This window comes from Haliotis rufescens, unplaced genomic scaffold, assembly GCF_023055435.1.
Source record: "Haliotis rufescens isolate VD_foot unplaced genomic scaffold, xgHalRufe1.0.p SCAF_47, whole genome shotgun sequence".
Classification (NCBI taxonomy): Eukaryota; Metazoa; Mollusca; class Gastropoda; order Lepetellida; family Haliotidae; genus Haliotis; species Haliotis rufescens.
In genome coordinates this window covers 1,684,297-1,710,752 of record NW_025964190.1, presented here as the reverse complement: position 1 = coordinate 1,710,752, position 26,456 = coordinate 1,684,297, and the positions used below count along the sequence as shown (strand labels likewise).

General features: G+C 39.7%; 1 protein-coding gene across 1 annotated transcript; it reads right to left on the bottom strand.

Moving 5' to 3' along the window:
• Window positions 1–530: 530 nt before the first annotated feature.
• On the bottom strand, window positions 531–24,080 carry LOC125372751 (sodium-dependent multivitamin transporter-like). Its single transcript, XM_048383325.1, has 7 exons — window positions 23,847–24,080; window positions 22,636–22,687; window positions 21,652–21,755; window positions 20,324–20,404; window positions 13,934–14,022; window positions 13,191–13,323; window positions 531–572 (listed from the first exon to the last, which is right to left on the bottom strand). The coding sequence occupies exons 1-7, from the start codon at window positions 24,078–24,080 to the stop codon at window positions 531–533; spliced, it is 735 nt and encodes a 244-aa protein (XP_048239282.1).
• Between the last annotated feature and the right edge of the window lie 2,376 nt (window positions 24,081–26,456).

Here is a 26,456-nt window from a genome sequence, read left to right as displayed (position 1 = left end):
TTCCCCAGGATGTGATTCGCGTATTTGTCTCTTCCATGTGAAGAGGGGCGGTCGGGTAGCCTAGTGGTTAGAGCGTTGGCTCGTCACGCCGAAGACCCGGGTTCGATTCCCGACATGGGTACAATGTGTGAAGCCCATTTATGGTGTCCCCCGCCGTGATATTGCTGGAATATTGCTAAAAGTGGCGTAAAACCATACTCACCCCATGTGCAGGTGATATCAGGCTGCTATCGACTCCAACGGGGTACATACGCGTAATTGATAGTAGCTGACCTTCACCTTGGACCTTTCCTATGTACCGATAACTGGTGTTCTCTCCACAACATTTCGTCTCAATACGTAGTACGGTTCTTCGTATAAATGTATTTTCCTACGTTTCACAAATCTGGCTTTCTGTTTCTTTCTTTGAAGAGTATGTTTTTGTAAAACTTCCCTCCCCCAAGCACCGAATATGAATTTGACACCATAAGCTCACATAACATTGAATCAACCTTTACATACAGAAACAACATCCTCAGACTACCCTGATGCTATCCTCGTTTGTTCTTCGTGAAAGGAAAGCCCTGGTTGATCTGGGAAGACAGCAGCACAGTCTGTCAACTACAGGCACCAAGTACCTGGGATCTACTGGGCTGTTGCGATTAAAACCTGAAATTATGATCAGACATGATATGCATACTGTATGTAGCGTGTTAGGGGAGATATTCACGTTTGACTTGGATGCACTGTCGTGATGGTAGGATCAAAATTTATCCCTTTGAAAGTTTCAGATCCCACATTTCTTAAGGTCCCTGCATTTCCTCACGAGGTAAGTAAAACGAGCAGGCGGATTTATTCCATGATTTTTTTGTCATTTTCGAAAACAGTTAGACAATGAGCATAACTTGATTTAAGCCGTGTCGGCAATATTGCAGCTACATGTATTCGTTAGAAGGGATTACAATTTTGTTATCTGTTAAAGAAGTTAGCTCTATCCCCATGTGTGATAAAGAATAGGTTTGCCCGAAACCTGTTAGTTAATGCACCAGAACGCTTGCGTCCGAGTGCTTTGACGCTTGAACGTTTTTCTTACATTTTTCTACCTCAAGCCTAATAACGGTGTAAGAATCTGCATTGAAACGTTGCTGTATGCAATAAATCAGAGTTGTCATCCATAGAGTTTACGTTTTGGTTTACTAAAGGTCAAGTATAGTTTGAGACATGAAAAGTTTCTGAAAAGATTGGAGGATCGCACAAGGCCTTACAGTTGTTCAGATGACAAGGCCACGTGTGCCAAGAGGTTACAACTATATGACGGGGGCCTCTAAATAATCGTGTCTGGACCAGAAAATCAAGTGACATGCATCAACCAAGTCAATGAGCCTGACCATCCGGTCCCGTAATTCGCCTCTTAGGACAAGCATTGTCGCCTATTACAGCAAGCATGGGTTTACCTAATAATGTTGTTACCTGTACACAGCTGGCAATAATGCCGATGGGTGTAGTCAAACTAATGACAAGGCCATTCATGCGTCCTGGAAATATTATAAAGAAGTATACTCGTGTATGTGTAAACTCCAAAGTTAAGTCGTCCAAGGTTTATCCGTTAATGTTGTTACCTGTGATCCAACTGGCAGTGAAGCCAGTGAGTGTTGTCAGACTAGTGCCGAGAAGTCCAAGCCACACATAAGAGAGCCGGTAGATTTCCTCTATCCATATCCTAAAACATGTTCACTCAAGATGTAAAAAATCCAAATACTTATACAACACTCACATTTGTGTATGTCAAAAGGTGCACACATCGCTGCTGAATTGATTTAATGTCAGTGAGAAAACCACACGTCCCAATTTATGGACAACAACATCTTTTTTTTTACTGTAATGGTGACGTTTTAGTATAGATCAGTATAGATCCTTATACCGTATATACGGATCTATACCGAATCGTCGCTATTACAGTGAAATAAAGTTGTTGTCCATAAATTGTTGTTGTCTACTCTGTCATCCAGCAACTTCTGATCAATACCCATCAAATAATTCATCAGTTGAAATTTGTTTCTCAATAATATTTTCCCATGGTCGACATAGTCACCTTTCTCGTGCCGCTTAAACTGACAAATGGGAAAATGTAAACATAGATAATGCCAAATATTTAAATAGTTTATGACAAGATTACCCATGGTGAGTCAATGAACGACAATACAGGAAAATGGTATGCCATATGAACTCAGCGGTCAGCCTATTGTTCAGACGTCATGGACAAATTAAAGGAGGACGCCATATCATATCATTTTCCAAAATGAAACAATGTTTCGTCACGTGACCAGCCTTATTTAGAAACTTTAAAATACACACGTGCGAAAACTCCTAATTCACACAGCTCGATCAGTCTACCTTACTGGTAAAAATGTCCATTATAATCTGAACTAAATATTAATAATCAACTGGTTTTGAATCAGAACTTTTAACACTCAGTAATACAAAAGCAGTTTGCAATAAGAAGATAAACCGACCATGTTTTGAAATTTGATATAGACCTGCTGTAAAGTAAATACCTCTTACTTTAATTTTGATTTATTCAAATGTATAAATAAGAGGTATCTACTCTACAGAGGGACTACATCAAATTTGAAAACACTGTACATTTATCTCCATTCTACCATGACGGCAACAACGCTTTTAAAAACGGTGCTCTCTTGCAACGCGTAACAACACAGGGTACAAAGGGACGCAAACACAGCTAGTTATATATGTAACAAATAGCACAGAAGTTCAAAATCAACTTAACCCATAGTCTTCATTAGTTCAAAATAAGTGTTCAAAACACATCGTTTTTCAAAAAGAAGTTAACAACTGACCCTCCAAACTTTGTCCAAAGATAGATGTTATGTTATAATTTCATCGCAACCTGCTGTGCATTGTTTGGACCAAGTCATTTCTTGGAAATAAGCATGAGAAGTCATTTTCCATGGTAGTGGGGACAGGTTGTAGAAATAGTTTTAAAACAGCTTTTCAAGCTGCAGACGAGCCCGATATTTTGACACGAGCAATCTGCTTGATTTGACCTGTCAATTTCAAGATTTCACGCATTCAAAGCTGGCGTGTGAAAGGGATGAGACATTTGTGGCCCGGAATGGTGGTTCATGTATGATTTTCTTTATCATGTTCTGAAATGAATTACATCAAGTTTGATAAGGTGTGAATTCAGTGATATCTGGACATTGTTTCCGTGGACTTTCGAAGGAAGGAGTGTTTTCTGATTGACTGTCAAATCCCCTCCTGCAAAGTCCTTAAGAACAGCTCTTTTAAATCAATCAGAATCAATTATTCTTCAATTTCATGGTAGAATATCATTTGAATCACTTAAATTTTTAATTTAAAATATGTTAATAGGACATCACACCCGATTATTTTGCCATGACATGACATATTAATTATAGTAAAATGAATGAATGATGGTCTTTGACTTCTTTTAAGTATTACATATTACAAAGCTATTTCATTTCAATGCTGTCACATATGGTTTTTTTTATTTGATTGATACATACGGCTCTCGGAAAGTTTCGGCCACCGATGCGTTGTACACAGATGGAGTAAATGTCGTCCATATTGACGTTTTTGAAGCCACTGGTGGTGTTGCAGTCATGCATTGGTTAGTTGATCCAGGAGGAAGCCATGGCGTAGGCTTCACAACACCGGAAAATGAAGAAGCCAGGCAGATCCACATCATGATTATTGAACCCACGAGTGCACCGGTGAATGCCCCCTGTCACATGCGTATAATGAGTGAGTGAGTGAGTTGGGTTGAATGCTGCATTTAACAGTATTCTAGTTATATCATGGCGTGTCAGCTTAATGTTTGGGGAAAACCCGACATGATGCAAGTGAAACCCACTAGTAAGGTATGGTGCTGACAGGCCTAGATACATCATCATTGTAATTTGACCTTGAAGAAAAGGAACTATTTGCATCATTGGGTTTGGTGGTTGGTATAAACTTTATGAACACGTTATTTCTGTATTCAATTATGTATAATGATGTGTCTGTCACAGGAAAGGGTGTCAACTTAATGTGTGGTGTAAGCCCGAAATGATACAGGCCCTAGATTTTCGAAACGATCGTAGCCCTAAAAGTATTGTTAAGTTATCGTATGGAAATCGTAGTCTATCGTGGTCTTTTTTCAAAACTATCGGAGCTTTAAGATATTGTAAGATGGTCATAAATCTAAGATAGCTCCATACCTGTCGTATGTTTATTTTATCTTCATCAAAGATGGCGGCATACTTTGCAAACAATTGATTTCAAACAACTAATCTGCTTTACGTTCAAACATAGCCAGTTCTGATAACTGTGGGATTCCAACTGACACTTCGAAAACACGAAGAACAGATAAAAGATTTCACGTCAGAAATGTTCTTCATAGCAACAGCGATCCACATAACTATGGAGTCGATAGCTTATAATATGTGTCTATCCGAGTCCATGCTGAAGAAGTGTGAAACAACATTCTTTTTCGATAATTTGGGAAGGATAAATACTGACGGTGTCAGCAGGTTAAAGTACTGACCATGACCTTATTGTCAACTCAGAGGCAGCTAATCATACTCTAACTGAGAGTGGTTTCCCTTTGTATTCGCCCAGTGAGACCCTGCTCAATGTTACAGTTTTCAAACAGCACAGAGTTCCGCTGTTATAATTTCTGGATTGCATATGTGACAATGCTTTTTAATCACTGGATTGTCTGGTCCAGACTCGATTATTTACAGACCGCCGTCATATAGCTGGAATATTGCTGAGTGCGGCGTTAAACAACAAACCAACCAACCAACGACAATGCTTTTGTCTTTATTTTCGCATGTTATAAAATTACATCAATCTAAACATGCGAAATGAAGTAAAAAATGGTTTTCCATGCTCGTTTGGGTTTAAAATGTCATCATTAAGTAACGTATGTTGAACATTTTCCAAACATCACTTTCCAATATATTTTCGCAGACAATGTTCATTGAATGTACTTTACTGATCAGTAAATAGACATTTTCACCAGGATAATCTTTGAATTTTGCATTCAATGGACCGATTTAAAAATGGTCTTTTTAATATGTAAGTGTACATTTACTCGTTTTAAATTAATAAAATATAGATACTTGAGACAGTTGACACAATAAAGACATTGTAAAGGATAGGGTCACCGCACCCTTAGCAATGCTGTCAGACAAGCCAAACGTTTGGGAATAGGTTTCGCTTTTCATTTCAATTTAAATCAAATCAGACAAATCAATTTATTAGCTCTACTTAATTTAAAAGAATAGAAAAGGACTACATTATATGTATGTTCACGTTAACTTGTGGCGTGTTCCATGAGACAACATAACTTGACAATTCCTGAAGTATCTCCCTTTGTGAACGAAAATAAGTGTCACTTTCAAATTTTGATAAGAATTAAAGTTCTAGATAGATTAAAAAAATAAATATAATCTACATATAAATAGATTGATATTGTATTTGAGTCCTTTGTTTATTCCAAAAATATATTAGATATGTAAAAAACAAAAGAAACATGCATTTTCATTATGGGTGCGCTGCTTCCTGAACAATTTTTGTTTTGAGTGTTTCCAGATATAATATTGGTGTTTTCTTTATAAACTTGACTTTTGACATACACATAAAAAAAGCAGTATTGTGACCAAGTATTCATCACGTAACATCAGACTTGAACACGCATCTTAAATGCTGAACGCCTGCTGTTCGATCAAAGGTCTCGTCATTGTCATTTAGAATAACGTCCCTTACTGTCGTCGTTGACTTAATACGCAAAGTGTTACCATAAAGTTCTGTGCGCTCGCGGGAGGATCATTTGAAGGAAAAATAGTGAAGTATCTTTTTTGGCACATTAGTCCAATTCTAATAGCTACATTGTGGTAACACTACACTTTTTGATTATAACATTTTTTTGGTTTGAAAAATGCCTTTGCATGGCACACGAATGTTATTTGTGTTCGAGTAGTCATGGCATCATTTATCATAAGAACAAAACGTCTACATGAAGGACATATATATGTAGGATTGCACGGAATGTCACTCAAATAGTTGCGTGTTAAACAATGTGACCTGACAATGTGATCATGAATTCCATGTCACTTGTTATTATCAACGGCTGGGATATCTCCGTGACGTCATTTCGAAACACCCTGCTTTTTCAATCTCTGACACTAATAAGTTCTCAGTTAGAGTTACGATAGTTATCGTATCTTCGTGCGATCTGCAACAGGTTTCTGATAGTTTCGAAAATCTATCTTATCTCAAACTTAAGATATCATATTTTCGAACGTAAGGTGTTAAGATTTATCTCAGCTGAGATCGTTTCGAAAATCTGGACCCTTGGTCTCAGGCGTTCACCACGTTGGTGAAAACCACGCGCACAGGTGTGGGGCTGATAGGCCTAGAAACATCATCGGTGCCATATGAGCTTGTAACAAAAGGAAATATTTGAATCATCAAATTTGGGTTTGGTATAAACGTTCCCAACACATTATTTCTATATTCAATAATGTATGCTATTGTATCTGTCACAGGAAAGTTTAAGTATTTGATACAGCAATTGCTAACAATTGTAAAGAGTAAGAGTGAGTGAGTGATTGAGCGGACAGTATTCAAGTTATATCATGGCATGTCCATATCACATTTTATATTACAAAAAGGCAAACATGATGTCATAATAGGTGAGGTGAGGTGAAATCGGGTTTAACGTCGCGTCCAAGATTATTGCACTTATATAGCGACGTGCATGCACGTGTATGTGTGTGTGTGGCTGCTTGTACTAGTCCGGACTGATGCCGATTTATAGTGCTAGCTCACTGAGATACCATGCCGCAGTTTAACATGAATACCCCACTCAGACACAGTATACTGACTCCGAGCCGATCAGTCCTTGTTTTAGCCCCTAAATGCCGAGCGCCAGACAGGGTAACAACAAGTACAATCTTTTAACGTCTTTTTGTATGACGCGGCCCGGGATCGAACCCTGGACCTTCCGCTCTCCGGGCGGACGCTCTACCACAAGACCACGGAGGCGGTCAATGATGTCATAATAGACACAAATGACCTTTTCAATATAACTACATGACAGCAATAACTAAAAGAGGATAATGTGGGAACTCTATTTTCAGTAACCTCTTTCTGATGAGATATCAAAAATGTAATTCCCTGAAAGAGGTCTATCTTTTTCTTATTACTGTATGTTTATTATTGATATTATTTTTAATTTTTACTTTCCCCTTCGGTCTCAAACTTTGCATTTTTTGTCCAAAATTCGAAAACAATTTGGACAAATATAGGGTACTCTGCCCTGGTTTCATGATACTGACCCTTGAAGATCCGGGGAAGAATAGGTCTTCAACCAATGCTTGCGACCATGCTTGTCGTAAGAGGCGACTGACGAGATCGGAGTGGCAGCCTCACTAACCAGGCTGATGCACGTCATCGTATCCCAAATTGATTGGATTGTCTGGTTCAACCTAGATTATTTACAGACCGCCGTCACATAGCTCTAAAATATTGCTGAGTGCGGAGTTAAACAACAAACAAACAACACCAAGACCTCATGATTCTGACAAAGTTTGCTTGGTCTGAGACATAAGCCTGCTAAAATCAACCCTTGAACGTTAAAGTGTTTCAGTTGACATTCTTGTTCTTCCCGACCATAAAGCGCCTGTTAAAAACTATGCTTATGATAGTACCAACCCGATGATGTAGGATCCGTACCTTTGCATTAGCCCAAGGACAAAATGCTGCCAAGATGAATAATCCACACAGAGGTCCGGAAAAGGCCACCAGGACACTTGTGGATATCTTCAATGACATATTCATCATTGTCAATGGTTAAAGATGCGTTTGTCGCTATCAAGGAGGCTATAATTGCCAAAATAGTGCGTTGGCACTGTAGCTCACTATTTAGTCAACGAAGACAGACACTTAACAAAATTTACAAAAGTTGCTGCCAGCACTGATATTAAATATTACTTGCTGCATAAACACACGTAGGCGTCGGAACGAGTTTTCTTTTAAAGAAACACCTGTGCTGTTGGGATATCTTTTTTTATTATTCACTTTTCTACATTATATAAGATACATTCTTTGAAAGTAATCTTAAATTGAAAATAAAGTGGAAATTTTGAATTTGTTGCGAATATCAATTTTCCTAGATACATTATTATTGAAAATCATTGGGGTTTGAATTTAACACCCAAACCACAAACGTTTAGTTTAGAAAAGGTGTCGAGTTCAGTCAAATTTTGGCGTTGTTGATAGCTTTACACATGTGGAAATTGTTTGATGGTTACACTGGTAGCGTTTTATGTTAGGCATCAGCTAACCTTGGTTTCCTCAAGGGAGATAATGTAAAGCGATCTCACTTTGACTTCTGTCAGTGATTATTAGGCGTCTACATATAATGCAGTGTTGTTTGCTGCGCTAGGACGCTGCCCATTAAAATATAAAAGAATGTACAATAGTATTAGCGAGTGAGTGAGTTTAGTTTAATGCCTCTTTTAACAGTATTACGTTTATATCACGGCGTGTCAGCTTAATATCGGAGGAAAGCCCGAGGTGATGCAGGTATTAATGTTAAACATGCCCCAGTGATGTTGAAGAGGAATTTCAGTATCCACTTTATCTGGTATAGCAAACTCAAACAATATTTTTTGAACAATCCTACAGTCTTAAAACTTATGTCGTAAAATTTTGTAGCATTCAAAATGTTAAGCAGCTATGTCACCTGGATATAATTCTCCTCAGAACTGACATGTTCAGAAAAGGTTTATCATATATGTTATGTTTTTTTCATGTAATTCTCCTTATAATTATATCGCTATAATGGAGACAATGTCTACTGTGTCAGGGATTGCTCCCAATGATTATCGTAATTCTCTGATAACCTTCAATGTTCAAAAATTGAGAATTGAGTACACTACTGCATCTTCTATGCTGTTACTAAGAGCTCATATTGTGGACACGGTTATCAAACGAATGTGCAGGCAGGAAAGCCCCGTAAATGCAATTAAAAAATCCCAGGTGGAAGGAGGCAGACAAAGCGCCGACCGATCGTTGAAATTGTGCAGAGCGACAAACATCTGCTACCGTTTTTCAATTTAGACTTTAGTCAAGCATTTATGATGTTGCTATGCTATGTTTACGTGTCCTTTAAACAAAGCTATATGTATGAATCGAAATAAAATTGAATGTATAAACTGTTCTCTCACGGGTGTTCTTGAATCCTGAACAGTTGTATGCAAGGAAACATTTTGGAGCCGATATTACTTCGAAACTTGGCAATTTGCCTTTGACCCTGTTACGGGACAGGGGTCATACAAAAACTGTGTCATTGTTTGCGCCTTAAGATTCATTGTTGTTGACAGCATATCATCGTCACAATGACGACCAATTTAGCTTAGGTTAACTACCTATAAACATTTTAACTATCTGCAGCAGTGTTCAAAATGGACATGGGCCCATTCGCCCATTCGCCCGAGGCCGACAATTTTTTTCTTGGGCTGATAGTTTTATATTCCAGCAGGCCTTTACGGCCTGCAGTTTATTTGAAGATGTAAGCATGGTAAATGAATCAAAACACTGAGATTTCTTGGAGAAACAGGAGCCAGCTTCAATGTACTCTTGTGAACTCTTTCAACACCGGAGGCCGGTGTACTGGCCACACTGCAGCAACGTCAAAATAATTCATTTATTAAATCTATCACTTTTCACAAAGTCAGAAAATACGTATTTGATTTCAATTTATCATATTTATCAAAAGAATTAAAATAATGAACTATTTTCTCCCATGTTATTAAACAATATAATAATTTGGGACACATGCTTCGAAAACGGGTCCACATTGAACATGTCAAAGAGCAACATGAAGACGTTTCAAGCAAATCGTAAATAAATAAAATAAATAAATAAAGTAATAAATGTAATCGCCATTCCTGGTTGACTTGTGTGCTGTAATTTATGTTGCAAGAGTATGTCTTCCTGCTTCAGGTAAAATGTTTGGGCCCACAGTTTTTCCACTGGGCCTACAGTTTTTCTAAATGTGCTGACCCTCAAGGCACTCAGTTATCTCAGCTGAGTTGCAGACACTGATCTGCAGCAAAAATACAACAATATGTCTTGAGGCGATCAGTACTCAAGATTTACCTGATAAGACGAATCATGACTGCATCATCTGAACGATCATTCTCAAGTCTTATGAGACTGAAAACACATCTGAAAAATACTTTGACCTAGCAACGTCTGAGGACACTGATGAAATATGCCTTATGGACATTGCCAGGGCATTTGCACATACAAACAAGAGATGTGGTACCCTCTGTGGTGGCTTTGTATGGGAACTGTCCTACCGCACTGCGATGAAACAAAGCATGTGAAAATGGAAGAAAATAATTTGTTAGATTTCAGGCATAAAACCACCTCATTGACGTCAGTAATTGCTTTACTGTTAAAAAATTTATACTAAACAACCTGCACGCAGCAAAGTCAATGTTGTCCTTCATTTGGTGATCCCATGAAGAGGATTTAACTCATAGTTTCTTGACCACAATATATACATGTTTCCTCTCCATTATATATTTCACCGCAAACTTTGTATATTATGATGTCATCAACATACTTAATACCGGACCATTGAAGATCCGGGGTAGAGAAGGTCTTCAGGAACCATGTTTGCTGTAAAGGCGACTATGCTTGTAGTAAGAGGCGACTAACGGGATCGGGTGGTCAGGCTCGTTGACTTGGTTGATGCATGTCATCGATCCCAATTGCATGGATCGATGCTCATGATATCAATCACTGACTTGATTATTTACAGACTGCCGTCATATAGCTGGAATATTGCTGAATGTGGCGTTAAACAACAAACCAAACCAAAACCAAACTTAATACCATGTCTAAGATATGAAACATTATAGGTGCTAAAGGCAGCTCACTGGTCACAACTGCTTACCTTTTTAATTGTGTAAAAAGAAATACCTCTTCCTGAACACACGTTATTGTTAAACGTTAAATTTTGAATCTCTAAACTATTGTTGCCAAATGGTTGACCATGCGTTTTGAGAATCTACCTAACTAGGACGATTTGGTACATAAGACAAAACAGTAGCTAAATGGTATTTTCGCCATACGCAAGTACGCATGCACGCACGCAAGCACACGCTCAAACACGCAGATGTTGTCGAGATCGCACACCCACTATCACGGACAATAACATACTACTTTCTATCTGTCACCCAAAATATATGGGACCCTACCTGGTAACAGTAAACAATATGCCCCCAGGCACAAATGATTTTTCCCCACTTTTAATTAAATGTGTGCCATACATTTCATTACAATTTTAAAACAAATGATGTCTGTAAAGTGGATAAAGTGTAAAATCGGTTTCGATCCTCGGACATATGGGCCACAACAAAAGCTCACTTGACATTCAATCTGGTGAGCTGAACAATAATAATGTATTAATCTTGCTTCATAACACGCACATAACAGTCCCTTGAGATAGATCAATTTCAGAAAATCAACATTGCTTTTGAAAGTAACATAAATAACGAGTGTCTAAATTCCGGTATTTTCCTTGCGGGAGCGAGTTTTTGTAAAAGTGTTTGTTTGTTTTGTGTGTTTGTTTTTTGTTTCTTGTTTTACCCAACATTCTACCATGGATTTTGAAAATACTAATTTTGATTGGTCAGTCAGAGGTTTTCAAATCACAATGACCCCCTTTGTTTAAAACAGTCGATTTGACGGCCGAATCACCGCGGAAGCTATATTTTTAGAATAGTACTTCTTTAACAGCCATTGTGGGTAGGCATATTTTAATAACTATATGTACAATTATAGGCTACACAATGCAAATTTGCGTTTACAAAAGTATTCATCATGAGTGACAGATTGTGCAGAAAACACGACAGAAATCTAGAAAGAGAATTCAAATATTTTTTTTTTAGGACAAAGGAGAGCTTGCTATTTGGCCTTTGCCTATATAGAATTACTCTGATGACATATCTTTTGTGGCACAATGAGCGATATGACGTCTTAATTGTGACGCGCGGCGTAGAACAAAACATTTGCAAGGCTTTGCTTAGTTTTCTTCAGGGAAGCCAACCTCATGTCAGCTAATCAAGTTGCTGTGCCACATGCTTTCAATGCCTGTAAAGATTTCGACCTAAGTAATAGGGTGAAAACAAACTGTTTGAGGGTAAAGAGCGCCATATTTTGTTCAATGACTGCTGTCAGTGATTCTGTAATTTCTGATCGATAACCCATTCCAAACAGTCAATCAATTGGCTATTAAAAAAGAGTTTGAGGTTTACTTCGTCATGGCAGATTGGAGATAAACATACTATGTTGTCAATGTTGAGCAAGGTAACCTGTAGATCATCAGAAGATGACAAATCTCCCTGGTCCCCACAAATTCAAAGACCAAATCATCTGACTTTTACTTTGACTTGATGAATTTCTAACTAATATATCTGTCCATTTACAAGAGTAGTTATTGAGCTATCAAAACAATACCATGGAAATAGGATTCGGAACTTTGTATTTCTATGTCAGGTACACACCACTATAAACAGAATCAACATCGAACTTGTTGCCATGGAAGCTGAAAAAAATATACATTTTAAACAAAGTAGCAAAAGGCACCAGTTGACAACCTGGTCTTCGTGTGAGCATAGTTTCAAGAAAGAGTACCTATTAGTTTTAGAGATAAGGTTTGGACAAATACACCACTATGAACAAAGTCAAGGTAAAGCTTGTTGGCATAGAGCAAAAGGCACCACTTCTATCCTTGATTAATACATGTACCAAGATCGGATGAAAAACGCTGAGTAGGATTTAAGTGCTGCTGCGGAAAAGACGATTACCTCCGTTTCAGCTAAGTCCAAATTGTTTCAATGGAAATTGAGAAAAATAAAAATGTCAAAACTGTAAGTAGCAAAGTCCACCACTTAAGGATCTACTTGATATATCTGTCAAGTTATGTTGAAAAAGAATTAACGGTTTTCGGGTTACGCAATGATTACTGACGGACGAACAGACGGACGGACGAAGCGTCGACTATAACACACACACACACACACACACACACACACCACCACCACCACCACCTCCTCCTTCACGCAACCACCCGAGTTCATTATATGGGGATAACAATACCATACATGTGTACGCAACATCCTCCCTGCTACTTTAGCTACAAGTGTTGCCTTGAAGTCGGAAAGATTTGGCAGGTGATGCTTGAGGATGTCTTCCGAGGTTGTGGCCGCCAGACTGGACAGCCCAGAGGAAATAGTGCTGAAGGGAAGGGATTATGTAAAATGTGGACTTCAATCTCAACAAACGCCAAACAATTAAATTATTTAATACCTTAACATGTACACACAATCCATGTCGACCTTTGTTAAATGACATCCTATGTGAACACTTACTGTGTGACAATTTCTTCTTGGGACAAACGACATTTGTTATACCTTTAGACACAAAGTATTGTTATTTCTACTTCAGAGAACTGACGTTCAGCTGTGTGCTGATAATGACAGTAGCCAAGAGTCTTTACTTTCAAATCTTTTTAGTGAGGCTGTCGTCTCCAGGGTTTAGTGGATAGAGCGTCTCCTCGGAAAGTGAAAAGTCAGTGGTTCGATCGCGTCTTGCAAGAAAAAATTGGACTGTTTCCCGGTCCAGTGCTCGGAATTAAGGGTATTTAACAAGGACTGGCCGTCTCAGAACCAGCGTACTGTGTCTGAGCAAAGTATCCATGTTAAACTGCTTCATGATATCTCAGTGGGCTAGCGCTATCAAACCGGCATTAGTCCGAACCAGTACAAGCAACCAAGCAACGTCGCTGTATTAGCGCAATGATACTGACCGCGAGGTTAAGCCACATTTTACCTCCCCATTCCCTCACCTCACTGAGGCACTACAGAGAGCTGCCACAAACAGTCCAAACATCCCAGGGATACCTTTAAAGATGTCCACAGTCAGGATGGGAAGGATCTGAAAAAGAATCATTTTGAACCCAGTGCTTTATACTGGCATTGTGGAAAACACATTATTTTACAAAAACAGTTGGTGTTTCCGAAAACTATTAACATCATCAGAGTCGTGTATGGCTGCCATCTTGCAATCTTCCCGAGGCAAGGGATCATTATTGTTGATAAAATCATCTTGACTCGCCGCCATTTTGTTTAATGCAAGTGCAAGATATATGAGAGGTAGAATCTGATTGGTCAGTAGGGGGGACGTACAAGAGACATAGCCACTGGCGGATCTACGAACAAGCCTAGTAATTCCAGCCAAGTTTTGGAAGGGTTGAAATTCGACTTTTGAAGTCAGTTAACTCCCTTCCCTTGGCAAAATCCCATCTAGAGTGATTCCACAGTTAGCTGACGTGCTTATACACCTGATATGAACATAAGACACAATAGTCAAATATGGGGTCAGTTCTAGACGGAAAACAGATTGGTACCTGAATTGGGTCGGTGATTTGACCAGAAGCAAGTGGATCCCACCCCAGATGATCGTAATATGAGTAAGCCACGATACCGATTGGTATAGACAGTGTTACAGTCAGCCAATAGATAGGACCGGCCATGAAGGTAACCCTGGAGGAGAAAGCACGTCACAATCCAAAAGTCATTACAAGTTAACTTTCATCCAGAGGATCAACACGGCGCAAAGAAAGTTTGTAGCATACCTGCCTATTGATGCAAGTACCTATAGTATCATAAATAGCACACACGTGTAACCCAAAGATAAAACAAATTGTAATTTGCATGTGGTTCCTTCAGAATCTGTTGACATCCACATATCTACAGTGGTAAATTTATTAATATTGTATTCATAAGTATTTCTTTCAAAGTAATAATTAAAATGTTGTAATATAATTTTATAATGAAGTTGATCAGCACATGGCGATAGGGAAAAAATTGAAACCCACAACGTTGTGAGTGCGTTTGTTATTTTTAACCATGAACGATCCTTCTCCATGACAGTCCCCTCCCAAATGATAATAGCCTTACTCCTGTAGCCTGACACGTCAATCAATTATTCTCACTGTATATATAATGGTGCTTTGGTGCAATGATAACATGACATTGGCTGTGCAATACATGTGCTAATAATATAAACACTATATTTACTAATACACATAGTCTTAAAAAAAATGCACAGGTAGTATGTAGTCCACTGCACCTGACTACACAAAAAAAAAAAACCGTGTGTCAAAACACAGCCATTGTCGATTTGCAATGTCTTAAACGGCATTGTTTTCACACTTGTTAAAAAAATGTCATGGAGAAAAACAGTAAAGCAAAATGCACGTGCACGCTATGGCATTCGTAACTCGTGGTTGTGGCTATAAAAAGGCAAGCATAAACCAATAATTTGTCATTCAATTGTCAACATTCGAAAATGACGAGACTCAGCGCTGCTGATCCAAACATCGCCATAGGACGTATCCAATGAGGGGAATGGCAGTATTTTGTTGCACGCCACTTCAATGTCCACCACAGCACCATCTGCCGCCTTTGTGACCGATACACACAGTTCAATTCCACTGCAGACCGTCCGAGAACTGGCCGACCAAGAGTGAGTGAGTGAGTGAGTATGGTTTTACGCCGCTTTTAGCAATATTCCAGCAATATCACGGCGGGGGACACCAGAAATGGGCTTCACACATTGTACCCATGTCGGGAATCGAACCCGTGTCTTCGGCGTGACGAGCGAACGCTTTAACCACTAGGCTACCCGACCGCCCCGGCCGACCAAGAGCTACCACCCCTGCACAGGATCGCTACATTCGATTGTTCAACCTACGTCATCGCAATGCCACAGCTACGGAGACTGCAGGGCGCATCCGTGGTTTGGGGAGGATCAGACTTTCAGGAACCATCTTTGCGAGCCTGGAATCCGACCCAGAAGACCAGTTATTGTCCCTGTTTTGCAACAGATCCATCGACAGCGACGCTTGGGTTAGTGCCATACCTAACAGCCTTGGAATATGAGAAACTGGAGACGAGTTTGGTTTAGCGATGAATCGCAATGTCTTCTTCACCGGCGAGATGGAAGACAACATGTTTGAACGTTTTGCCCCAAATTGTGTACGTGAATTTGACAAATTCGTTGGCGGTAGTGTTGTCGGTGTGTGGGGGACATATCCTACACCACTAGATCTGACTTGGTTGTGGTCAGGGAAATTTGGCAGCAAATCGCTACATGAATCAAATTCTTCAACCTCGCCTTCTTTCAATTATTGACCGCCAACCAGCAAACGCTCCTCCGAAGACAGCTCGTGTCACGGTGGAATACCCTTTATACTGCCAACTTTTACGTAATGCCCTTGCCGTCGAGATCTCAAGATCTCAACCCAATCAAACACCTCTGGGATGAACTTAATCGACGTGTACGTCAACGTCAGAACACACCACAGACACTCCCTCAACTGGCCAACGCTTTACAAGCAGAATGGCGCAAAATTCAGCAGGACAGATTTCGTACACTCATCCAGTCAGGGCCGAGCACATGCAGATCCGTGTATGCTGCCCGGGGCGGTCGCACGAGATACTGAGTTCAGCTGGACCTTGTGGCCTTATGTGACATGACAATGAACAGTTTCCAACCCTTTGTACAACGACAAAATGTGTCTGAATTTCATATTTGTTTCTGTGATAATAAATTAAATATAAAGACTTCATTAGGTTCAATAAATTTACTGAACATCTATTTGTGCGTTTCTTTTTTTTAAGAAGAAATATAATCCCACACGTGTAGAACAATGCATCCATTTTACAGGACAGTATCAATATAAGTCATTCTGAACACAATTTCTGTTGTTTTGGAAATATTTTGTCTCGCATTTGAGATGCTTATTTTCGTGACATACAATACTTTGGTTGGTTCTGCAAGAAACATATATCCAGTCATTATCTATCGTTTATTAATGTTCTTGTCAGACAAATAGTTGTCATTATTAGAAATTTTCATTTCATTTGTTACTATTTGTAACACTTAGATTACTAATAATGATATACGTCTCTGAAACTGATTGCCTTGTAAACAAGTCATACTTCTGTGCTCCCCTCAGCGTCTTCACTGAACAAATACGTTGTATGGTTGATTGGTTGAATGACAAACTGAGTCCTCTTGCCAGGTACCCAAAGTACAGCCCCCAGAACGTGTGGCGCACAGTTGGATCAGGATCAAAGCTGTAAATTGATAAGATGTTGGTCGGTAATGCGTTCTTCCGTGATGTGATCTTGTCACAAAAGGAACTATTTGAATCATCAGGTTTGAGTTAGTGAGAAACTTTCCCAACACGTTATTTCTATATTCACACATGTATACTGTTGTACTGCTGTACCTGTCCCAGGATAATTTAAGTATTTAATACGGTTACAATTGCTAACAATTGAAAAGAATACCAGCTTCGTGAGTGAGTGAGTGAGTGAGTGAACGAGTGAACATAATTCCCGTTATATCACGGCGTGTCCGCTTCATAAAGGAGGAACGGCTGAAGTGACCACATTGATGAAACCCACGAGCTCGGCAATGGAGCTGACAAACCTCAAAAGGCTTAGAACCGGGATTTAAGCCAACGATCATTGGTTTCTAATTTCCGACTTTGCACAGTGACTTGCAGCGTCTTACATTGCTTGGCAACCAGTGCCCCCACAAGCTATGAGTTCAAATTGAAAGTGTTGCATGCTAATTTGTGAATTGATGTGTATATTTATCTTGAGGGAGAAGCAATTGTATTTGGAAGCAGGGAAAAGCGTTTAAGAAGGGGAGTTCCACATTGAAATCGTAAGGGTGAAAGAAAACTGTACATACTTTAACATGTTAAATCTTCCGCTTTTGGATGCAGCAGACCACACTTTCACCACTCCCCCGACATCTAAGGTACCCTGGAAAGTGAAACGTGGCGTAATGACAATTTTGAAGCTGATAAGCCATGTTGTGCCGGTGTGGTTTGTTTGTTTGTTGTTCAACACCGCACACAACATCAAGATCAAGAGGTTTTATTGTACTTAGGGCCTCCGGCCCATACACAAAACAAGGGTACAAAGAGATAATATCCGCGAGTACAACGCAGCTATAGAGATGTGCTGCATACAATACATATGCAGATACAATACACTCAGCAATATTCAAGGTATATGACGGCGGTCTGTAAATATCTGGACCAGACAATCCAGTGATTGACTTCTTGAGCATCCATCTACGTAATTTGGATACGATGACATGCATCAACCAAGTAAGCGAGCGTGACCACCCGATCTCGTTAGTCGCCTCTAACGACAAGCATAGTCGCCTCTTATGACAAGCAAGGGTTGCTGAAGAACTGCTAAGTGAGGATTTGGCCTTGACATGATGTTGAAGCGAGGTTACATTGCAACCCCTCTTTGGTTTTCTGATTAGACCTGGGATCCGATCACATGCATCTTGAAAGTCAGCGAGCCAAACGATCCCGTTAGTCGCCTCTTACGGCCGAGGTGCTATGGATGCGTTCAAAAGTTTTGTTATCAGACTTTCATCAACTGTATATTTTTTATGAGAAGTGGCATGTATGACCCCCACATATGCTTCTTTACAGTTTGTTAATTCACCCAAGTTATATTTTAGCTCGTAGATAAATGATTGAACTTCAAATTACATTTCAAATTAAATGTGTACATTTTTTTTCTGATTTCCTTCCCGTATGCAGCTCAAGTCGATGTATACTTTGAACAGTAGGTTATGTTCAGTAGAAATCCACAAATATATTATGAATTAGCTTATCTTAATGCTTACCGCCAATAACATACATTGAATTTGTACATTAATAGCGATTATATTATTAAGTTTTGGCATATGTGTTTTGGTAAATATCAAAATTCGGATGGAGGAAAATGACAGTCTACCTGTCTGATCATCAAAGAACATCTAAGTAGATCCCGCTAACGAGGAGTGTCCTATTCTAGTTATAGATACGTCTTCATTAATTACCTGTCTGACAACTACCTGTCTGACCAAGGGGAATAACCAGTGTTAATAGGATTTATCGCAATCAATTACTTGCCGTATCCCTGTTAATGTAGTAATTTCATCTACAGTTGGGCACGAAAATGGGTTTAATGGAATGAATATCTGATTGTGATTCATAAGCATCTGCTCATGGTGAAGTGTAAATCGGAATCGTACAATCGACACTTCTTTTAACATATATTGACACATGTCAGTGCAACAAAAGAATGCTTATTAAGATTGTTATTATAATAACAAACACACAATAAATATCGAAATATATGTAATGGTTTTCATCGAATTTCGTTTATTTCTTCAACTTCTTATTATATCAACTTTTTAATGAATTCTCACAATAACAGTTTTGGACTGACTTTCTTTGAATTAAGGACAATGTGGTTGATTGAAATATCTTTCATTCTTTCCAACAATAAATAAACTGCAAGCGTTTCCTTGGCACTAGATTGGCTAACCAAGCAATATTTTTGCGTTTCTTATGTTTCCATCAACAGAAGACAAATCAGGCCACGCCCACTTCCAAACTACTGTTTCTTGGTTGGCTGTAAAAAGAACAGAACGATGTCACTGATTTCGTACTGTTGTGTACATTTTGTGTGTGTTAATCATTAAATAAGCTCTCTGTGAAGTAATTATTGTTGACTATATGTATTTATGAGAACAGACTTCAATACTTGGGTTCATGGATATAAAGATAGCTCCGCGAAAATTCGCAAAGAGCAATGACGTAGTAAAACATTGTCCTGTTATGACGTCATTTCTGAAGATTCCAACATGCGCATATGAACTTGATGACATCGTATATTGTATCCACTGAGTTGTTCCCCATAGGCTTAGCTGGGTAACGCAGATAAAGGCAGAGGCCAACCGATCGAGTCCACTCGGTCATGACACTAATTTCATTTAAAAAATAAACAGGAGGCCGAACACTTTGCGTAACCCCGCGCGTAAGTCAATTTGCATACATCTCATCTTAGAGGTTAATCAGCAAATACAACCCAGTGTATTTCATTCTTGAAAACAGTAATATCACTTGTGTTTGCCACCTCGTATGTCAGGAAAATATGGGTCTTGTCAAAGGTTTGTTCCCTCCCATATGTGTGGTTGACGGGTTGCAAACGAGTGGTTGACGGGTTCCACACATATGGTTGCACACATATGGTTGACGGGTTGCACACGTTTAGTTGACGGGTTCCACATGCGCCATTGACGGGTGCACACGTTTGGGGCACATGTTGCCCATGTCTGTAAAGACATTCCAGGAAGTTTAACTCACCTTAATGACAATGACCAGGATTCCGAGGGTCATAATGAACGTCTGGAAGACATCGGTCCATACAATTGCTTTGATTCCACCCTATGGATTAAAACAGGTTTTACAGCAAAGTACTCACCGACACAATCATTAACACAGCAACAGCACATTTAGGGTGGGTGAAGAACTTTGGGTATGGTGGTTGAAAATGGCCTCTGATCATAGCGGCCGATAAATAATCGAGTCTGGACCAGCCAATCCAGTGCTCTACATCTTGAGCATCGATACGCGCAATTGGGATACGATGACATGCATGAACCAAGTCAGCGAGCCTTACCACCCGATCTCGTCAATCGCCTCTTACGACAAGCATAGTCGCCTATTACGTATGGGTTGCTGAAGACGTATTCTAACCCGGATCTTCACGGGTTACTTGTAATAATGTGTCATATTTCACATTGCCTCATGGTTTCAAATGATAGTGGCATACGCAAAAAGCCTCGTCAACAATCGGACACAACTTCACACTGATATCGTTAACTAAAAGGGATATACATTTCATAAATTCATCATTTACATCATAACACAACCCATACACATTTTCTTGTACAGTTTACCATCGTTGTGTAAATGACGGCAGCAAATATGGCGAGGAACATTGACCACACTTTGGGTATATCAGTCAATGAAATAGAGATTTGTTTGCCTGGGTATAATTTCAACACAGTTTAACTTGAGTCAAGGCCATATTTACCCCATTGTTAGCTTTCCTAAGCACACATGGAAAAGGCCAACCGTGAACAGAGCTATTGTCAAGAATTAGAAACCAACACTATTGCAATGCCATGATTTAACTAAACAAGTAATCCCAATAAATGCAAAAATAATGCTGACATTTTTTTAACACAAAGTTCCGTGCCACAACTTACCATAATACCAAAGCTTTATAAATTAATCACTTTTCCGTTTGGATAGCACTGATCACAAAAAAGCCTTATTATTACCAAGCCAATTAGATATGAATTGTTTAGTTTTCAAACAATTACATATTACAAGCGTGCCATTCTAAAGCTGATGCATATTAATAAATAGATAACAGTACATATATTTTCTACAACAAAAGCAAATTACTGTGGCCATTTCTTTACCAACATATTATACTCTTCATAAAAAGAAACGCAATACGGCCATAAAAGCAGAATTAGCGAACAAAGTGGTGCAAAATGAAGAGGTTTAATGTGTTATAGTGTCAGTGACAAATTTCCCTGATCAAAATGATTACAACAAGGACATGCAAATCATCAGTCGGGAAACACGTACGAATCGGAAAAACGCAACCAGTGCATTACCAAAGGACCATGGAGCTGCAGGAACTGCACGTGCAGCAGCACTATGAACGGTATTATAGAGCATTGTTTTGGATTGCCTGGCATTTGCGTCAATCGAACAGTGACTGTTGAACAACATGCCAAGATGAACAGAAGTGCAAAGGAACAACGTCATAGGCCGTTTGCATGCAGGGGAGTCCCGATCAGCTGCAGCTAGGCTTTTCAATGTATCGCCCAGCATGATCACAAGGCTACAGGATCGGTTTCAACAGCATGGGTCAATACGTAATTGGACGACCACAGCCACCTCAACCGCATCTCAAATACCCGGACTGCGCAGAATGTCCGACCAGTCTGTACGGAATCGTTTAAGAGCAGCAGGTCTACGAGCACGACGTCCTGTTTGACGCGACATATTGCGCCGACAACATCGTCAATAACGACTGCACTGGTGTGGACAGGTTTAGTAGGGGTAGCGTTATGATGTGGGCGACTATCTCTCATCATGACACGACAGGTTTGGTCCATATCCAGGGCAACCTCAATCTCTCAACGATCTATCAACGAAATTCTCCTACCACACGTCCTCCCAATTGCAGCCAATGGCAACGGTGTATTCCAGCAGGACAACGCTCGACCGCATACAGCACAAGAGCCTGTCTACTCCCCTGGCCCTCCAGATCCCAGGATTTGAAACCGATAGAGGACCTATGTGATGATTTGGAGAGGCCGCTACGCCGACGTCAACCACAACCCGAAGATCTGATTCGGAGATGTCAGGTGGACAACGATTCCAACTGGGGCATTGATGCTAGCTGATGCTATTGATGCTAGCTGACCTACACCTTGGACTTTCCTATGTACCGATAACTGACTACAATCACCAAGTGTTATCTCCACAACATTTTGGCTCAATACCTTGTACGGTTTATCCTACAAATGCATTTTCCTTCCTCACACAAATCTGGCTTTGTGTTTCTTTTTTTAAAGAATATATATAATTACCTTCTTCGAGACCTATGGCTGTCCCAAACACAACTATTCCCATGTAGAATACCTACAAACACAAATATAGAGAATGATTAAGTAAATCTTTTTTGTGCCAAGTCTTTCGAATAAAAAGAAAATATTTCTGTTTCAGTATATTTTTGTTAGTATGAAAAAAAACCACATTTATTTATCCCAACGTCATATGTTTGGCGTCTCATCCTTTTCGAGGTCCTTAGCAATATTTGACCAGACCAGACAATCCAGTGATTGATATCATGAGCATAGATCCACGCAATTGGGATCAATGACATGCATCAACCAAGTCAGCGAGCCTGACCACCCGATCCCGTTAGTCGCCTTTTACGACGAGCATAGTCACCTTTTGCGGCAAGCATGGGTTGCTGAAGACCTATTCTACCCCGGAATGTTCACGGGTCGAATTGTGAAGGGAAACAATTCACAATATAGTGAATAAGTTAATCAAATAACCGCATCATAAGTTTAATTGAATTTCTACAATCAGCCTTCTTATCATTCAGTTATTAATAATAATAGCGAATGTATATTTTTATATTAAACGAAACTTGTTAAAAATTGGATTTTTTAAATACGAAATAAAGTTTCTACAATAATTCAGTAAAGAAAGCAGATTATTCACGGTGATTCTTAAAATGTATAGCTTAAAGTTGTTCATCGCTACAGTAAGTAAGCACTCACATCATAAGATTTACACCTTGACAAGAAAGCAAAGTATACCTTTGACTCTGTGAAGGGGATTTTCTGTGAAGGGGATTTTCTGTGAAGGGGATTTGATAAACTCAACAAGTAAGACCTTCATGTGAAATAGTTGGTATGTGATGTCAACATTATTTGTAACAGGTTTGGTATGTTAATGACTCGTGTCACGATTATCTTAGAAAAGGACCAATGCTACTTGACAAATGTTATACTTAGTAACAAAAGAATATCTGTGCATAACGTAACATTGTAGGCATATGCTAAGATTCAAGGTTAATAATAATAGCTAACATTGACCAAATAAAATAATCTAACTGCTTCAAGTACATCATTGCAGACATTATGTTAACAATTTAATTATGAAGTATAGTAGTGTTTGCATGTACCTCATTAACAGACGTTATCTTAAGTGGATGTATCAACGGCACAACCAGTAGACCAGTAAGAATGAACACCGTCAGACATGAACTGAAGGAGGAGATCCAGACCTGGGCGCCATACACGTACACTTCAGCTGGAATGCCCAGGATCATGATGGATGATTCAAAGGACACCACGAGCGACAACGCGACGGGGATAATCTGCATGTTGCGACCTCCGACCAGAAACTCTGATGTAGATCGCTGACGTCCACCAGACAGGGCAAAATACAAACCGATGCCAAGTGACATGAGGATGGTGGCACCGAACACCACGTAGTCGACGATGCTGAAGCTGTTCATGATAATTTAACCGGGATTGTATCTGTACTAAAAGTAACCAGAAACAGATCACAGAAAAACATATGTGTAACTGAATAAACCAACAAGTACATAATTTGATACACTCTTTTAGCCCCATTTAATGTGTCCCCCGCCGTGATATCGCTGGAATATTGCTAAAAGTGGCGTTAAACCATACTCACTCACTCACTCTTTTAGCCTAAACACTGAGTTAAAATATAACGTCGCATCGGCATTATTTCAGCCATATAGCGACGAGACTAAGTTAATATATTCGCAATTTAGTCATTTATGCAAAGTGTCTTGCCCCCTACGAGGCAATATTTTACGGACGCTTCTCTTTCTATCTAAGTCAATAAGAGTTATCTTTTCTTACCTTTTTTTTCAAACTTCCGGAAAAAGCACGTGTTTCAAATCAGTGGTTTCTACACCTACTCAAAGGTCTTATCACCATTACTCAAGTGCTGACATGTACAGGTTTTTTACCCCTTTTGTACTACGGGTTTATAATGATTAAAGAAACAATACAAGCATCTTTTCGAAGTCGTTATAGTAAAAAACCTTCATCGCCGCTCTCGTATAAGAGGCACAGCGCTCCGATGACCACGAGACATACGATCCATTGACACATTATTCTTCCAAGAATTGTGCGTGAGTATAACACTATGGAATCACGTAAAGGATCTAGACGTTTAACGGAGCTAGGTTACGAACTATATCAAGAAAACGTGCAAAATTATGTCAACAAACTTTCCAAACTAGCAAGGCAAACAGAGAGTGCCTGTTCACACTCGACACATGATGATTTGGGACAATTAACCAGTGTGCGTGCAAATATTGACTGTCAATACGGGAAGTATGAGGAAACATATTTGGAATTCTTTGCATATTTACAATGAACTGGCACTGAAGAAAGTTCACAAGTACAGGCTGCACATCAAAACATTGCCGATTCACTCTTGAATAAGGTGCAGATGGCACTGAAGGACATTAATGCTAGAATTACTAGTTTGACAAACACTGACAGGATAGAATCAGCTTCTGTGCGAAGCAAAAGCCTTCATTCAAGTGGAAGTTCTATTCTCATGAGACAAAAAGCAAAGGCTGAAGCGGCCAAGATTCGACTGAAATTCGCTGAACAGGAAGCAAAGATGGAGAAACAGCGAGCTGAACTGGAAGTGAATCTGAAACTTCTTACTTCACAGCGTGAGGTACATGAAGCCGAGGCAGAATTACAAGCTATGCAGGGAGTCTTGGAGGTTGACAAGAATTCAAGGTGAGACGACCGTTCTTCCCAGACATCGGCGAAGCTCGAAGAAATTCAGAAATTTGTGGAAAACCAACAAACCTTTTATGAGTTTGAAACTAGGATACTTGACCAGGTTGAAACTGTGTCCAAGAACCAAGACATACCCGTAAGTACGAGTACACCTCACAAAGCCGGGCAGAGTAATCGCAACACAGTTCATGACCTCAAGTCCTTCCATAACCATGGTGACGACTCCCATACTCAACCAAGGCAAGTACATGCACCAGAGGCCTCGACAATTCAACGTGGTACTGTTCCACCAAATAGTGTGCTCAACCCTGCAGCTGAACCTTATGTCCCAGACATGACAGCTCCCCCTGCATTGGGACATGTGACAAACCAACTGGGTTTGTGTTCAGAACTCTCCAAATATTTGATGAGGAAAGACCTCCTCCTCTCTCGGCTGAGTAAATTCAACGATAAGCCAGAGTATTTTGCTGTGTGGCAGAATAGCTTTACACAAATTATGTACGAACTAAATGTGTCTCCGCAGGAGGAAATCGACTTGCTGGTCAGGTGGTTTGGCCCGGAGTCCAGCAGACAAGCCGCTAGTATTCGTGCTGCTAATGCTCATAATTCACTTCGCGGCCTTCAGAAGATCTGGGAACGACTGGGAGACAGATATGCCAGTCCCGAGCTTGTGGAGTCTGCACTCAAGAAAAAATTGTCTAATTTCCCTAAACTTTCCAACAAAGATCATGATAAACTCTATGACCTGGCAGACATTGTGTCCGAAATTGAGTCTGTGAAGGACAATCAGAGGTACTCAGCCCTTCTGGCATACTATGACTCTTCAGCGGGCGTGACTCCGATTGTGAACAGGCTACGCTCTTCAAGAGAAATGGACAAATGAAGCAGTCAACTACAAGGAACGGTATCATGTTGCTTATCCTCCCTTTTCTGTGTTCTCAGAATTCATAAGCAGACAGGCTAGAATACGAAATGATCCAAGCTTTCTTTATGACTCACAGTCAGCGCCAAATTCCACAAAGAAATTTCATCCGTTGAATATCAACCCAAACTTCAAACTGTTGTCAAAGAAAACTGACATCCGGGAGAAAGACAAT

Coding starts and splice junctions, on each gene's coding strand:
- LOC125372751 (XM_048383325.1), bottom strand. CDS start 24,080: ATGAACAGCTTCAGCATCGTCGACTACGTGGTGTTCGGTGCCACCATC. Junction 22,688..23,846: donor TGTACGTGTATGGCGCCCAG/GTCTGGATCTCC, acceptor TTGTGTTTGTAG/GTATTCTACATGGGAATAGT. Junction 573..13,190: donor GGAGGATGTTGCGTACACAT/GTATGGTATTGT, acceptor CTGTCTTCCCAG/ATCAACCAGGGCTTTCCTTT.